Raw genomic sequence first — 17103 nt, 5'->3', positions numbered from 1 at the left:
ACTACAAGCCCCCATTTAGCAGAGAACTTATGGCAGCACCATCTGAGCACTTAGCTCAGTGCTCTGTAAGCACTAGTTTCTCTCAGTGCTAAAAACACAGTACATTGCATTAAAGGCACTTGTGAGCTGATTCCAATTTTCTCAGTTAAAGTAATATTGAAGAAAAAATAAGTTAAGCCAGTATACCTTGTTTACTACAGGCCAACACACATGCTCTCTTCCCCCTTCCATGCTTACAATTAGTCTGAGAACTTGTTAGAAGTTTTAGCAAGAGTCTCTTCAGTGGCACATGCCTCATCACACCCTTGCTCACAGAGCAAGGAATATCAACCCCAAACACGACCAGCTTCTTCCAGAGCTGCAGCCACTTTTACTATAACATCAAGCTCCCTCTGCAATGATAACTCATGCTCCTTCATGACTTCAGATACATGTTCCTTCCACAAAGCAACACACTACAGATCAGCTAGTACTGTTCACAAAAATTAGCAGCAAACACTTCATATTACACAGTTGTGCTAAAGCAGTATCAAAGGCACTGTCCACAACACCTTCTGTTCATTGATTCCATCTGTTCAGCCACTTAGCAGGAAAATGGAAATCATGGAAGACATATAATCAGTTGTCCAGAAGAAAGGGGCATTTAGGTGGCAGCCATCATTTCATGTCCCCTCATCCTATGCAGCTGGACAAGGTGCACATTTCACCATCAGGTTAACAAACACTTAAAGTAATATCTCCATTTTCTAGGAGTAGTCCAACTGCATGAACCATGAGTCACTAGATGTCATTGTCATGGTAAGTTAGAAAGTTAAATAACTACCACATCATTTCTATCCTCACTGATGCTCATAAACTAAGCATTTGCTTACACCTTCTAGGATTAATCAATAAAAGTGCAGAGAAGAGGCCTTTGGGGTCTCCATGCAAACCCTGGTACATCACAGTGACACACAGCATTATAGCCACTAGGCTTCCCTGGTATACAGACTGATTACTGCCATGGAACATATAGCCTTAGCACCTCCCAAAGCTGGGAGCAACAAGCAGTCCTACAGCTGTCAGTCCTTGCACAGCTGATATTTAAGAAACAAAACAATTGTTTGCAGTGGTTTTTTTTTTTTCTGAAAGAATGAAAAAGAGAACCGATTAAGCCCATATTTGAAGAAAGCTTACAACTTAACAAAATTTATCAGCTGACAAATTGCCCTTCTTCCCCAAATAAAAGTCTTCCAGCTGCCCTCAGCTTTGGCATACAGGTAACCTCATTATCTAGATTACTTGAAGACAAGTATGTGGTTTAGCTGGTTTAGGTAACTGGGAGTCTACACCTGCCTAGACCTGGATCAGAGAGATTCCTCTTTTCTCACTAGGAGTAATTTTTTTTATTTTTTAACAAACAAGCTTGATAACCCATTAGCATGTTGTAAACTCAGTGTGATGGTGAGGAAGCTCCAGTGCATCTAGAGGCATGAGCAAGAACAAAACTTGGACAGTTTGACCAATAGAACAAAGCAAAATTCAATGACAATGTTAACTACTTGCCTTGATTTCTCACTTTATTGCAGGGTAGTTAAAAACATATCCTACTTGAACAAGATTTGTGGCTTAACCCTTGAAAGTCATTTCAAACTGCCTTGGCAAGACCACAGTACATCTGTTGCTAAATCCACTTCCACGCAGTAGCACTGAGGCACTCAGGAACTCAAGGTTTGCATACAGAGGAATATTTGATGCTGCTCAGTCATCACCTAGTTCTGTTTTGCCTTCCTCTTTCCACAAGAAGTGTGGAACAAAACCTCCACAAGCCTCCAGTTCTCACACTTCCCTGGAGAGAACAGACTTCCTCAATCTCACCCCACCTGCCACATTCCAGTCTCACCCAAAGCAGCATGTTAAAACACTCAGATGCTTTCTTTTCTAATCCACAGGCAACTGAAGCCTCAACAGCATATGAGCTGAGACCCCCATCAGCAGGAAATAAAAATATGTTTCATTCCTAAAATGTGTAATAATAACAGCATCAAGTGCTCTAAAATGCCACACTCCTCAGAGAAGATACTACATTACATGCAATTGCAGTTTGAATACAAATGCAATCTACCCAGTCATCCCAGAAGACTCTGAAGCCTCACTACACCTTTATTCATGCACTCAGTGATTCTGTAAGCCTAGGTCCCAACATTAACAAGTTGTTTGAAAAGCACAGTTTTTTGATTGTCCACAGACTGAAACCAAAGTATCTCTACTGTAAACAGAGTACAGTACAGAGTACAGTGGGGAGAATGGAAGCTGACTAGCTGCTGTACATGGCACACAAATGAGAAACACCTTCCTCCTCACTATATTCCAGCAGTTCATGCTCAAGCAATTTAATGAAGACTCAGCTTCTTGTAAGAGTGGTTTGCCAATGACTGGCAAGACTGGCAAATATGCTAAATCAGACTAAAGATCTGCAGATACTAGGAAGCAGTCTGAAGACATTCTGTCCATCAGAAAGCTATTACATTATTGTATTAGAAGTAAGTCAACTATCAGAAAGCCTCTTGAACACTGTTCATATACTTTTGTTTTGTTAGCAAAAACACAAAAGCAACCTTGAAAGCGACCAACATCCATGAAAACAACAAACTCATGAACAGATACTGTTCAGAGCACAAGATGTTTCTGACTGATGAAATCATGTGCATGTGTATAGGAATACGCCAGCTTCATATTTAGATCAGCATGCACAAGTCCACCTCCCCTCAGAATACCAAGGACATCTGTGAACTACTGAAGCTGTCAACAGATTTGACAGGTGTAACCAAAACCAGGGAACTGCACGTAATTAACTTCCTTTCTGTGTGAAACAACTTGTAGACAACACCTCAGACACTTAGCAAGACTCCCAAGATTGCATTACAGAGAGCAACCTGCTTCTGAACAAAGAGCTGATATTACATCAGGCTAGGCTGAGGTATATTTTAGAGTTGTAACTCAAGCCCTACCCTGTGTTCAGTATTTACAAAGCTGGGCACAATCCATGTCCTGCCACAGGTAGATGCACTTTTTCTACTTGAGATAGCCTTGCATACTTTCACACTAGATTACAGTTAACTAGACTGTAAGATACATTTCACTGTCCCACAAATATTATCTACAATCAGATTATGTTTTAACAAATCTCCCAAGTAAATCTCTAACAAAACAAACTTTTATACTGTTCCAAGAAGGGAAAAAAAAATCATTGCTAACACATCAAAGTTAGCAATAGTTATAAGACCCTCCATTAACATGGCTCTGAACTACCTACAAGACACTTGTTTACTTACCTACAGACTGATGCGACTTTGTCTTGATGTCATATGCACAGACTGCACTTGTCCCTCCACACGCTTCAACACCAGAACAGAAATTTATTTTATAAAGCACTTCTTTGTCTGTATCAATTGCTTCCCAAGTGTACCTGAAAAGACAAAAATGCCTGTCAGTTGGTATTCAAGTTGTCTGAACTGTGTATCATCTAGATATCAGTCCCTGAAACAACCAAATTTAAGGCTAAGAGCACCTAAATTCCTATTCATGCTCTATATTTGCAAATACCAGATATAATTGCTATTTTTATTTTTATTATTGCTATAATTGCTAAAAGCAAAACAGAGTTATCCACTTGTGGAACGTAACACTGAGTCCACTTTTCCCTTTCTTGAACATCCAATCATCCATTTCTTCCCCACCAAATCTCTGTGAAGGCCACTCTGACTAAGGCTCATCACCTGTGATATGTCATCCTTGACAGCCTGATAGATTTGTCAGACATCTTTGGCAGGCCAGACACTACTGCACTTTAGCAGTACCCAACAACAGTGGCAGAAGTGCTACGTCTAAGTGGAATAGAGCAGCCAGTCTCACCCTGCAGTGGAGCCACACAGCTTCAGGGTCAAAATTTGGGTTAAGGGTCTCACAGTATTCAGACCAAAAGATGCTAGCAGTGCTTATTAGGGCATAGCTGCACCTTCAGGCATTTATATATATATATATATATATATAAAAAGAACAGTTTCTGAAGGGTGATGTCAAAAGCTGGAAACGAAGCAGAGCTATTTACAAGACACTCAGTGAAAGATCACACTACCTAGCTACAGACATATCAGAAAGCCAGCTGTCTAAAACCCAGGGAAGGAACATGAAACTCAGGTTAAATATAACCAGGAATAAATCTGAGTAACAGCAGAAAAAAATCAAATGCAGCACAGTTCAGAGGTAGAGCAAGGATTCCTTTCCCTCACAGCAGGCACTAGGACTGCAGTAAAATGTGGTCAGTCGCATGACACAGCACTGCTCAGTTTTGAGGCAGGCCCAGGTCACCTAGTTTAGAGCCAGGAGCTCTTTAGACAGCCTGGCTCACTAGCAGGGTGCTCTGGCCAAGCTCTGTTAAAAAAGCACAGCTCAATAAATGTTTGCCATCACCTTGGCTCAGCCACTCCTCTTCTGGCCCTGGCATCAGCCTGCATCCTCTTTGATTTTTGCAACATAACAGATTCCCCAGCTTCCCTTCTATCCCAAGTGGAAACTTCCAATGGATTAATACAGACTCATCATGACATCAGAAAACTGAGGACAGCACAGTGACTTACTAGGCATTCCTATTATTTACAACTCACACAAAATTTAGCGCCCCTATCTGACCCACAAAAGCATTTGTCTTAATATACAAATCTCAGTAGATAAGAAGCTTCACCCATCAGGTTTGTTTGCCTTAATCTCTAGGTCCTATGTGTTGCACCACTCAGCATTATCACACTCCAGATCCCCGCAGGACGGTAAACCATTCTTGTTCAGCTCTGAAGTCCAGGCCTTGAGTGAGAAAGTGGCAACAACAGTTCAGCTACTTCATTTTAGATTTTAAGTCCTCCAAGAACTCCTCAAATCCAGTGCATCCCATATCTAATCAAAGAGCCAGCAGTAAGATATCACATACTTTTCCATTTTAATTATTGACTATGGGGCTCTTGGCTTCCCTGTACTACAGCAGCTGTGTTCATTTCAGACTGCTAATGGCTGGAACAAGTTAGGAACAAATACAAGAGAGCTCTCTGTGAACTGAAAAAATGAAGAAAAATTTTATATATTAGTATATTATTATATTTGAGGCTTTATATCCTAATATAAGTTTCAAAAATAACTTGCCAGGCACTGAGTCATACCCAAAACACCAATAAAATTATGTATTCAAGGACTGTGTCTCAATCCTAGAGAAATACTTGCCATTATTCTTTCCTCATAGGCAGGCAGACCTGACCTTTTACAATCACACTGATTAGTTCTCTGAGCTGGTCTCTTGCATTTTTGAAGTGGTTAAAGGCAATATTGATGCAGGAGAATCATGAGAATTAAGCTACAGTACAGAATAACAAGTCCAACAATGGAATAAAGCTTTTCAACACACAAAAAAGTTAGAAGAACCCGACTATATTCAAGGGCGCTGAAAACAGCAAGAGATTAAAACCAAAGCTAGTTTTACATCTAGGAGAAAATGAACTTCAGTCCAAATCAATTTTCTTCACAATGAAGCCCCAGAAAGTTAGCATTTCTCAAACTGAGAACTGAAAATTTCTCAAGGGCTCCAATACTCTTTTTTTGACTGTTTTTGGAAGATGACAAGAAAGTAACATATAATACTAAGGCACTGTGTTTTTGATCAAGCTGGAGCATTCTTCAGCATGTTGTTGGTTTTTATACAGAACTTGCAAGTTTAAATCTGTTTGTGAATGGTACAAGAATTTAAGTCCTTCACACAACAGAATTATCACTCACAGATTAGGAGTTTGCTTTCCCAATTCCATGTTATGAAATAGAGGAAATCAACATCTTCAAGTCAGTTCACCCACAGGCCAGAAACAAAAGAGAAACAAGATGAGCAGCTTACAGAACAGAAGCAAAGCAGCCACCGAGGCCAGACCTTCCCTCTGCCCTGTCACAGGCCCCAGGACAGGGAAAGCTGAGGAGTCCTTCAGTCTCCTCAGTCCACACAAAAGAAATATGAAATCCAATGTTGTATCATGTTCCAAACCACAACCTCAGGGGCATATATAAGGGAAAATCTAGAGCAGTTTCAGGGTAGTATTACTTTCATGGATGTTACAGACACTTCTTTTCTTTTCAAATGTATGGGAGGAGCAAAGTGGGATTTATTCATTGTGAGTTACAGCAGCCTGGATGTAGCCTAAGCAGCTGTTCTCAGAGAGATGCAAGATACTTTCACAGTAAAAGCAAGAATAATTTCTCACACAAGTAAGACTCCTGGCATTAAATGAGTACCTGGGAATAGTTTCAAGTTGCATGTGCTCTACTTTCCAATAAAATACAAGCTGACCTCTCCACTGCAATCCATAATGGAAACAATCTGTTGGCAATCACATTGCCCATCCTGACCACGTGAGTTACACAGACTGGCTTCCTCCAGCTTGCTCAGCACTTACCTTCACCAGTGGTGATGCCTGATGTAATTACCTCCTTGGCAGGGCCAGACGAAGTTATCTTGTTTGAAGGGCTTAAGCTATCCTGGTTCAATGCAGTTGAGCTAGTTTGGGAGCTATTATACCAACAGCTTTAAAAAAGCAACAGCCATGATCATGGGGTGGGATGTGATACATCATCTAATCCAGGGGGCTCAGTACAGATGCTACCTCTCAGATGAAACCATTAAAATAGCCAATTCTGGAACAGTTCAAGGTCAGGGCTCAAACACACTGTCTGCCCTGATTAAAACTGTCAAACAGTTATTTTTGCAGAAACCACAACGTGATGCTTGTTTTCTGATAAGCCCAACTGTGAACTATCCCACAATTAGAGGGTGAAACATACACTCATGTCAATCCCCCCAGGGTAGGCTCTCCTGTCTGCTGCCAATGTTACTGGCCCAAACACCTGACATAAGCTGGGCCCAGGGACTGTCCTCTCTCAAAATTAACTCAACAAAAACAACAGGTGCATGTGTGTGGAGGGGGACTGAGCCTGGCCATTTCCCAGTCTGGCTTACTGTGGTTTCTGGCCATGCACCAGCACTGGGAGGCACAGAAGGAGGCAGGGAAGGAGGCAGGGCCAGGTCAGGCCACTGTCATAAGCAGTTGTGCAAGCAAGGTCCAAACGAGTTATTGGGAATAACCTTGCCTGCAGGTCAGCCTTTCCAGCTACCTAGTTTTGGTTTTAAGACACTGAAACAATAGCACGAAGAAGAAAATTATCTACTTTTTGGCAAGCTGCAAGATCAAATGAGAGCTCTGCCTTTTTTTTTTTTTTTTGACAAATCAAAGAAGCAATATAAAAAAATAACATGAGAAAGGGAAACGCAAGTCTAGTTTACTTTGTGATCAGAAGCTGAGGCACTGAAGTCAGACAAGGTGCAGAAGGCTAATGCCTGTCACAGCATGTGCATCCCAATGCCAGAGCCACACTGAGGCCTGAGCATTAGTGAACCACTTCGAATCAGCAGAGCACCAGAGAGACTACTGCCACCGTTCTAACAATAGCTGAAGCTTTTTGGCTCTCAAACTGTCAAACCCTCACCCAAAGGCTGACTGCTAAGAAGAACAGTGCACCCTGCTCCAAACAGCTGTATAGCAGAGTTGCAAAGAATCATGCATTTCCTCTCTGGGGAATGCACTGAAATAGCTCATTTTGTTGAGGGGGGTGTTACACAGATGACCTGGCAGAGAGACAAGGCAACATACAACCACAGAGTAGGAAAGCAGATCCACATGTGATTATGCATCCACATGATTTTGTGCCCAGATGCTTCTCAGCTATCAGAACACTGCAGAGATTAAACTAGTACCCGAAGCTCTTTATGAGCAGTTTCAAACTGCATGATGTCAGGCAGACAAGCTCAGGAACAATTTCCAGGATGGTTATAGCAAATTTGAAGCTTGCACCTCACTTGCCACAGAAATCACTATTAGATGTGACTACCGTTTTCACACAAATATGTATGGTAGAGAAATCTCTATGTCAAAGCAAGCTCTCCTTACAGAAAATGTAAGCTTGAATGGCACAAAATACAGCCATCCCTATGCTTCGAGAGCTTTCTAATGCATCCCTGCCCATGCTTAATTCTGCTCTAGCTCACCCGTCCCCTTTTACAACTATCACGTACACTGTGTGTCTTCAGGCAAGTTTTCTTGTGTGTGTGTCATGCATGACAGCGTCACAGCTACACCACAAGCCCTTCAACTTTTTGCATCCGGAAGACATTGGTCTTTCATATTGCACGCTAAACCACATTTACGACATCATTTTACAGAATGCTTAAGAAAAGGGGTAGCAATTTGAAGTACACAAGAGCTATAGGAGGCTGCTCATGTACTGAGAAATCACATTCAGACATTACAATGGCAGCTTCCCAGGCACGTGACACCATTCACATCAGTATACAAGTCCAGTAACATCTTATTTATGATATCTCCCACTTAAATATGTCAAAGCACTTAATTCAGATGAATGAGTGCACCTAAAGGTCACCTCTCTGTACTCAGCATGTGCTTCTTCACCAACGCCAAGCTGAGCGCTAACTTCAGGGTTTCAAGCAGCACAGATGAGCACAGCTGTGGTTTCACAACTAAGGCTGAAAAAACACTGTTTGAATGAAAAAAAGTGTAGGTACAGCCAGCTGTAGGAGTTGTATTATTAAAAACTACACATTTAAAATAGAATTGACTTACAACCCCAAAACTTGAAGTCTGCGTAACAGCAATCCTGTGTTGTACAGCAGTTTGAGATTCCCTTACATCCACAAGTCTAAAAATCACTGAAGTTATGTACCAGCTCTTGTCCTTGCAAGTGGCCAAAAACATCACCTGTCATCAAATCACCTCTCATTCGGTATAGATTTTCAGGCAAAACAGCCCACAGAGGAGGCAGTTTGTCAGTTTGAATTTGCTGCTCTACCTTCACACTTGAAATGTATTCTGCATTTTTTTTAGAAAGAAAGGAAAGTTACACAGCAACTTTTGCAGTATTAAGTGGAAGGTGAACCCAAACTGGCAAGTTTTGAAGTAGATGGACTTAAATAACAGATCACAAAATTAATTCCAGAATTTTTCCTGCATGGCAACATCAAAGATACAAGGGAAAGAAGAAAAACTGGGAAAGAGACCAAAACTGGCTAGTAACTTCCTATATCAAACCAGTTCTCTGTATTCTTTCCCAGGTGCTCACACTGCCTCAATCCTGGAGAAACCTCTAGACAGAAGACAAAAAAAGAATTTCAATTGCAAGTCACATGACAGCACAGTCAGCTGTCGGAGCACACAAGAACAAAGGAGAAAACATAACAAAAATCAGTGACTGAAGCCATGCCATCAAACAAAGTTTCAGAGAATGAAAGCTTCTCTTCTTCCCCAGACCATCCAAGCATACCAGCAGTAAGGCTACACAAAACAAACAATGAAAACCTCCAACTCCAGTTCAAGTAGCCTCATGCCACAGTTCTTGCGCAAGACAGTTCTGACACCTTTCCTTCTCCCTGCAAAACAGCTTTCCTACTCTTACTTAAGGGAGAGCCAGTGCCTCTTCTAATCCCCAGCAGTTTCCTTCTTTGCCCACCTTTTGACATTCATACAACCAGACACAGAAGCTGCTGCCGTTTCATCAGTCCTATTACAGCACACAAAACCCAGGACACTGTTTTCTTAACACTTGTAAAACAAATAAAAACCTTGTCTTAAGCCAGTACAAAAATAGGTTGGTCAGGGACTTGTCCTGCACACCACCACTGTAACTTTTGGCTGAGAAACCCCTTAGTCGTGTGTTTGCACTGCCTGCATCATTCCTCACTTGGTATAGTTTTTTGGCAGCTGTACCCAAGAAGACACTTCACCACTGAACTCCACAGGGACTTCCCTCCTATCAGACCATAACTTCTTGTTTTCCCTTTTACCCATTCTAGATTACTGGGCCTAAGTCCTTCAAAGCAGTTTCTTCCCCACAACAGCATAACAGCAAATGCATGTTTTTGAAGCAGTCCATCTCAAAAGGAAATCAGCTGCTTGTGCTATCTATTTGCAAATTACTTTCACTTGCCAGTAACAAAATGAAACTAGCTTAAGTAATTTGCATCCAAAATGTCTCACCATAGCACTCTCAAATATTCCTCTAGTCACAGACACACAACGAAGCCAAGACAGACATTGACAGGACTTAACATGACTCTCAGAGTAGGAGCTGCTTAACAATCCAATCATTTAGGGTGGGTTTAAAAAAAACCAAAACAATACAACACTCATCATAGTAGCTAAATTCCCTCCAGAAGCTACACAATAGATAGTTTCTCATTTCTGTAACTACGGTGGTCATCTGACAAAACCATTTTTTGCCACCCTCATGGGTTATTCTTGCAAGCCAACCAACTTTTTCCCTTTTTCATCATTTAACAATATCATAGCCCAGATTCCACCAGGTGGACAGCCCATTCCCTCCAGCAAAATCCAACTTCTCCCCTTAGTGCTACATTCACTCTGCTACGCTGGTGCTTTCACAGTGACATTGATTGAAACAATGTGTTCTTGTAAATATTCTGCATATCCTGGCTAAATAATTAAGAAATTAAGACTGACAAAATAATGGTGCTAGACTAAATTCACAGTTGAAATTAGAGTGGAAAAATGTCAAGACATGAATAATGGTGACATCTCCACACTGCAGTTTCTCAAAGCTTTCTTAGCTCCCCTGTAAGTAACCAAATGCCACATAGTGATAGCCTTAGTAAAAAGCCAACTGTCAAGTAACATCCCTTCCAAACCAACAACACTTTGGGGTTTTTCACACTAGACTGAATACAGGCACCTAAACCAGCAGTTCTGACGACAGGCGACTTGCCCAGAGCAAGTCTGCTCATGTCAGCCGTAGATTTCCTGTACCTGCAGAGATCTCCCCGAGAGGTCCCGGACGGGACAAGCCCCTCAGCCGCCCCGCAGCCTCCCCGCAGCCTCCCAGCCCTGCTGCGCGTTCGCCACGGACCAGCCTCGGCCTCACGCCTGGAGGGAGACACGGCGGCCGCCTTCCCCGGCGATCTTCGGCCTGACCCTTCCCGGGACGGGCGACCACTAGCCCGGGGCGACCGGGCCCGCGCTGCCGAGCCCCGGGGCTGCGCTCCCGCAGAGGACAGCGGCGGCACAGCCAGCGGGAGACCCCCCCTCTCCCCGTACCTCCCCGGTTACAGCCCCGCTCCAGCCGCCCCATAGCGTCCCAGCGCCCGCCCACCTGCACAAGTCCTGGTAGGAGTCGGGGAGTGTCGCGGCGGCCGCCCCGCACGGCGGGAGCAGCGCCAGGAGGGCGCCGAGGAGCAGCGAGGCCATGGGCGCCATGGGCCGGGCTGCCCCGGGACGTCATGTGACCGGCGCGCGCCCCCGCCCCGCTCATGTGACCGCCGCCATGTGCGGGCACGGCGCTCACGTGACGCGCGCCCCTGCCCTCCCCGCCGGGGCAGCCCCGTGTGTGCCGCTCCGCGTATATCGCCCCACTTACCGCCCCGTGTATATCGCCCTGCGTATATCGCCTCACTTACCACCCAGTGTGTATCGCCCCGTGTGTATCGCCCCACTTACCACCCCGTGTGTATCGCCCCGTGTATATCGCCCTGCGTATATTGCCCCACTTACCGCCCCGTGTGTATCGCCCTGCGTATATTGCCCCTGTGTTGTCCCATGTATCGCCCCACGTACCGCCCCGCGTACCCCCGCGGCCTGTGCGGTGACACCGCGCCCCGCGCGCGGGGCACCGGCGGCTCCCCTGGCCCCGGGGCTGCGACCGCGGCTGCTGTCCGGCGGCGTGAGGTGCGCGGGGGCTCGGCCCGTGGGACGCACCGCGGCTGGGTTGGAGTTTCCCGGAGCGTGTCCTGCGGAGGGCAAGAAAGATTAGGGGACGGGAGCAGCTCTTAACAAGGACGGGTTGAGGGAGCTGGGCCTGGCCAGCTTGGAGAAGAGACCGTGTATAAGTATCTGAACGGGGGGTGTCGAGAGGATGTTTCCAGGTTCTCCTTGGTGGAACCAAGCAATAGGAAACGAGACACTGACAGAAACTGAGGCACAGGTCGTTCCAGCTGAACATGAGGAAGAGCTTCTTTACTGTGCGGGTAACCACCCTGGATCAGGTTGTCCAGAGAGGTTATGGAGATTATCACTGGAGATACCCAATAACCACCTGGACACAATCATGTGCCGTGTGCTCTAGGATGGCCCTGCTTGAGCAGGGAAGCTGGACCAGATGACCCCCTGTGGTCCCTTCCAGCCTGACCCATTCAGTCATTCTGTGGCTTGGTGCTTGAGTCAAAGAAATGCTGTTTGGAAAACGTTAAGTGGGGTTTTAAATAGGTTACTTGAAATGTGCAGTGAAATCTTGGGAGAGATCAGGAAACTAGACCCATTAGGGATGAAGACTGAGGAGGCAGCAACAGTGATGTGGTTGGTTGTCTGTAAGAATTACCATTGCAGTAGGGAAGCTGGCGTGGTGTAGAAATGACCCCCATTTCAAACACAGAGCAGGAGGGTAAGTTTGCGCAAGGCGTCAGGAGGAAGTGGAACAAACACTCTCCTACCTCCACTGCCTCCTGGACTACCAAGAAAAGTGATCCAGGCTGGAACTTGCACAATTATTTCCAGGATTTAGCAAATTTTAACTGTAACATTAAGATTCAAAAGAGGTAATTAGCAGTATTTTTTTATGAAAGTGCAGTTAAGGAGAAAAGCACCTTTGAGAGTGGTAAGAGGCATAAGGGTGGGAGAGTGAAAGAAAACTAAAAATTACACTCATTAAACAGACAGCTGTCTTGTGTGAAGAAATCCTGTTCTCTAATTATGAACACTTTTCAAAAGCCATTTGCACAAAAAAGCTAAAATATAACTGAAATAGTTTTTCTTCCCCATTCCCTGGCATCCATCTATGGGGATAAGACAGCACTGAAGATCTGCCTCTCTGGCAGTTCAGCCTGATTCCAGGCTGCTGTGATCTCCTGTTCCTCTCTTTTCTCGCAGATACTCCCCACCTTTATGGTAGCATTAGTTCTGCAGCAGGGCAGTCAGCTGGCTAAAGGTACTGCTCTGGCTGAAAGCTGTCGTACTGTTCTGACTCTTTTGTGTAAATTTGCAGCTGTACTTGTCACCTGACTTACTTGGCTCCTTTCATATCTGCACAAACACCACCACCAGCTCCAGAAGGGGGAGAGGAACTTCAGAAAAAAAAATAAATAAAAGGGACTGAGTAAATGCGATTGTCTTCTACAGTTTTCTGTTCTATATAATGGTTTATTGTCAATTCTTGCTCTTTTGTTTTAACGTTCAATGGATTCCTGAAAGTTCCAAATCTGATTACCCAAGAATCCCTGTTTTCTACTTTTAAGACCCCAGCTTGTCTAGTTTAAAGACAAGCTTGATGACACCAACTCAAAGGCTCAAAAAGACAAAAGCAGTTGACAAAAATATCCACCAGGTCTATTATTTCTGTGGTTATGTTTCTTGAACTTTGCTGTTTTGCTGGCAGGACAGGCATCACTCACTACACAGAGCAGTGCAAGTAGAAAAGTCTTGGTGGAAATCCTGTCTCTGCTTACCAATTTGAATTAAAAATTTATCAGTCAGGAAATTCACTGCAGGCAGGCAGACATACTGCAGCTGCTGATCTTATTAGCTGCCCGGGTTTCTGCAAATAGAGCTTTATTCCTGAAATTATCTTTGTGTAGATGATTCCACTGAAGACAATGACTGCACACTTTGCTAACATTAAGAATACATATAAATATTGCAGTGTTAGGGCCTGGCAGTGTAGAAGCAGTTAATTTCAGTTATCTGGTAAAGTTAACTCAAAGTTATTTACTGACAAAAGAATGAAGAAGTTTAGAGTGGCATTCTTCAGTCTTTGTACTGCCATGTATGCTTAGGCCTCTGTATTTGCACAAGTCTTCAGAGCAGTTTCTTTGCATACAGAGAAAAATATGTGAACAGCTACCTAGCAAGAAGGAAAGAAATTTAAATACCTGGGAAAAAAATCCCAGCTAGAAATGTAAAAGAAACAAACCAGAAATTCTCCTTTCACCTGCTATGCTAATACATATGCAGCAACCTAACAATGACCCAATGTTGCAACACAGCAAGGATAGTCACAGACCTGCAGAAATACTGAAATACACACTGTAAGTGCAAATACCTTTAAAACAAAATTAAGAAGTAAAAGTTTGAAAATTCCAATCCATTTATAATCTGGTGGATGCAGCAGTTCTCTCAAGATTCATGGTATTTCCCCTATCTTTAAAGCTATCTACATGCATAGAAATTGTCAGGAGCTATGTGTCAGTCATTTTTGTATCCCAAACTATGTTTTGCACATAGCCCATAGGAATATGCTATTCTGAGTATCATTTATAAATAATGTAAATTTTTACCACCCATTCTTAATGATATTGGCATCTCAGCTAACAATATACCATGACACAGTATTTAAATATTCTGAAATTACATAAATATCTTAATCTTACCTTTTTTTTTTCCCTCAGGAGAAGTTCAGCACGATGGCTGATAGTTATGTGAAGTAAATCCTAGTATACCTGAAAGTCGTGCTGCAACTTCAATGTTATGGATGGTTTTCAGTAGGCATGGTATTGTGAATAGGTGATGGATACATAGGTCCTCTAGGATTCTGGTTCTCATCTTGGCAGGCGTCAAATGTCACATCATTTCTTGTTCTTCTGACTCACAGTCTTGCTTCATGTGGCCACTATCAGCTGTGCAGTTCAGGCTGGTGGAGAGGCAGCTCATTTCAGCTGTTGCTGTCTCAGCTCCCTTTAGTACTCATATCTGATCTCTATTTTTTCAGTAAATAAGAGCAAAAAATTTTCAGCATCCAGAGCTCTTTTACATTTGATTGTAGAAAATTCCTTCTCTGGTGAGGTCTGGACAGTTTATTTCTATCTGTCTGTAAACTGCACTGTATTAAAAGAATTACTTTTATACTTCATGAAAATTTCATAAGGCTCTTCCATGGAGCTGCACAGTTTTTCAGAAAGAACAAATGTGCCGTTCACTGGGTAGTTTTTTCTTCTTTTCTGTTCTCTTACTTGCTATACTATACTTTAGTCTTCCTAATATTACTCCCATTGTCATAATTTCTGAATGCTCCTTTTTCTTTTTGCTGCTTGTTCTGTCTTTCACCTTTTTTCTAACACTTTCTACTCTTTCTGTTCTGTGCCTGCTCTCTTTAGCATTTTTAAAGGCAGGCTCTTAGTAAGAGTTACCTTCTGATTTGTTGTGATGACTTATCCTGCTTTATAACGATTTAAATTAAGACTGTTGAGGAAAACAGTCCCTGATGACCTTGTTTTGCAGACTTGGGTTTAGGCTTCCCAGTGCAGTTAAAGAGATAATTACTGACATTTCCTAATCTAGCTGGTACTCTTCAATGACACTGTGAAAGAACATCAACTTTGTCTGAACACTTTGACTTTATGTTAAATCTTTGTCTTGTTGGGAAAGTCCTTACGTGCTGTACTCGGTGTTTGCACTGAAAAGGGCAGTGTTTTGTGGTGTGGCTTAAAAGATTAGAAGACGCCTCTAGCCAAGGCCGTGTTTGAGTCATTGCCTGAGCGAGTCCGTAGAGCGTTTCTATGTTTCTCCATCGTTTCTCACATCTTTAGTTTTAGCTTTCAAGGAATATGACTCTTGGCTATTTATAGCTGGATCAGAACTAACTATTTTCTAGTGATGAAGCACCTGATTCACCAACTAGGGGTTAGGTTACTAGGTGGACTTGGACCAAGCAGAGCAGTAACTGTAAAATACAGACCACTTCACCAGAGTAAACTGATGGTACTTTCATTGGTAGTCAATGAAATTTTACTAGCAAGTCAGAGGAATATGACTTGATTTCTCTGCTAATCCTGTTCCACTTGAAGCACCTACCAGAAATTTATCACAAATTATTTAACCTCAGAGCACCTTACAAAGGCAGTAAATGTAGCATGAAAGAGTCTTCAGTGCTTAAAACCTTGTTACACAGTCCTGGGTTGTTTTACTTCTGTGTTGCTCTTCTCTTTGGTCTATTCTCCCAGGAGCTCTTGTCTCAGTGGTCTCTTGTTGACAACCATCTTTGAGCTAGTCACCATGCTTTGCTTCTGTGGCCTGTGCCAGTACCAGACAGACAGGCACTGTGAACCTGCTCTTGCTGACCTACCTCACTGTGTTCCCAGAGCATGCTCTCAAATTAGCAGATGGAGGTGGGCAGAGGAAAGCACAGTCCCCACTTGCAAGGCAGGATTTGGACATGAAAATGTCCTCAAATATATTTGTTATTTCAGAATTATTTTCTGACAGTTCCCTCTTAAAATGACTTACATTTGTCAGCAATCTCCCAGGCTGATATCTGTTATCATTAATCATGTATTCCAAAAATATCGCTATCTCTTGCCAAATACGATAATCTGTCATGTTTTACTCTCCAGCAACTTGGTTTTTCTAATCACAGTGTAACTTCTGGTGACTGTTTCACTTTGCAGCATCTGGGACCTCATCTGTAACACAATTATCTCAATGTAAATTGCATCTCAGCACAGAAGGATGTGCTAATAGGAAAAGATAACCTCATGCTCTCTCACTGTACCTGTTTTGTCTGGGGTAGAGTTAATTTTCTTCACAGTAGCTAGTAAGAGGCTGTGGTTTGGATTTGTGCTGTAGATGGTGTTGATAATATAGAAATGTTTTGGTTATTGCTGAGCAGGGCATACACAGCATCAAGGCCTTTTCTGCCTCTCACCCCACCCCATCAGTAAGTGGGCTGGGGTTGCACAAGGTGTTGGCAGGGGACACAGGCAGGGTAGCCAACCCAACTGACCACAGGGATATATCCCAGACCGTACAGCATCATCGTCAGCATGTAGAGCTGGGGGGAGAAGGAGGAAGTGGGGGATGTTTGGAGTGACGGCTTTTCTTCCCAAGTCATTGTTGCATGTGATGAAGCCTGGCTTTCCTGGGAATGGCTCAACACCTGCCTGCCCATGGGAAGCAGGGAATTAATGCCTTGTTTGCTTTGCTTATGTGTGTGGCTTTTGCTTTACCTATTAAATTGTCTTCATCTCAACCC

The 17103-nt window shown here is 43.2% G+C and overlaps 1 protein-coding gene and 1 long non-coding RNA gene across 4 annotated transcripts in view; one reads left to right on the top strand and one right to left on the bottom strand.

The window, feature by feature from the left end:
- The window catches only part of IGF2R (insulin like growth factor 2 receptor), a 58616-nt gene extending 47253 nt beyond the window's left edge, over window positions 1–11363 (bottom strand). The window contains exons 1-2 of the mRNA XM_085055880.1: window positions 11242–11363; window positions 3315–3448 (exon numbers count right to left, since the gene is read on the bottom strand). Coding sequence (XP_084912006.1) covers window positions 3315–3448; window positions 11242–11345 — 238 coding nt within the window. The 5' untranslated portion in view covers window positions 11346–11363. The remainder of the gene's footprint in view (window positions 1–3314; window positions 3449–11241) is intronic.
- A 312-nt stretch (window positions 11364–11675) lies between these two features.
- Window positions 11676–17103, top strand: part of LOC146439765 (uncharacterized) — a 28205-nt gene continuing 22777 nt past the window's right edge. Inside the window, exons 1-2 of one of the 3 annotated variants that reach the window (XR_014850897.1) lie at window positions 11676–11813; window positions 13011–13068. This is a non-coding gene — a long non-coding RNA (uncharacterized LOC146439765). Of the gene's footprint in view, window positions 11814–12185; window positions 13069–17103 lie in introns of those variants that run through there. The other 2 variants (XR_014850895.1, XR_014850896.1) reach the window with 2 other exon arrangements.

The sequence above is a fragment of the Lichenostomus cassidix genome, chromosome 3, assembly GCF_008360975.1.
Source record: "Lichenostomus cassidix isolate B80296 chromosome 3, HeHo_3.0, whole genome shotgun sequence".
NCBI lineage: Eukaryota > Metazoa > Chordata > Aves > Passeriformes > Meliphagidae > Lichenostomus > Lichenostomus cassidix.
The sequence above is the reverse complement of the archived record's forward strand: the minus strand, read 5'-3'. Positions and strand labels throughout refer to the sequence as shown.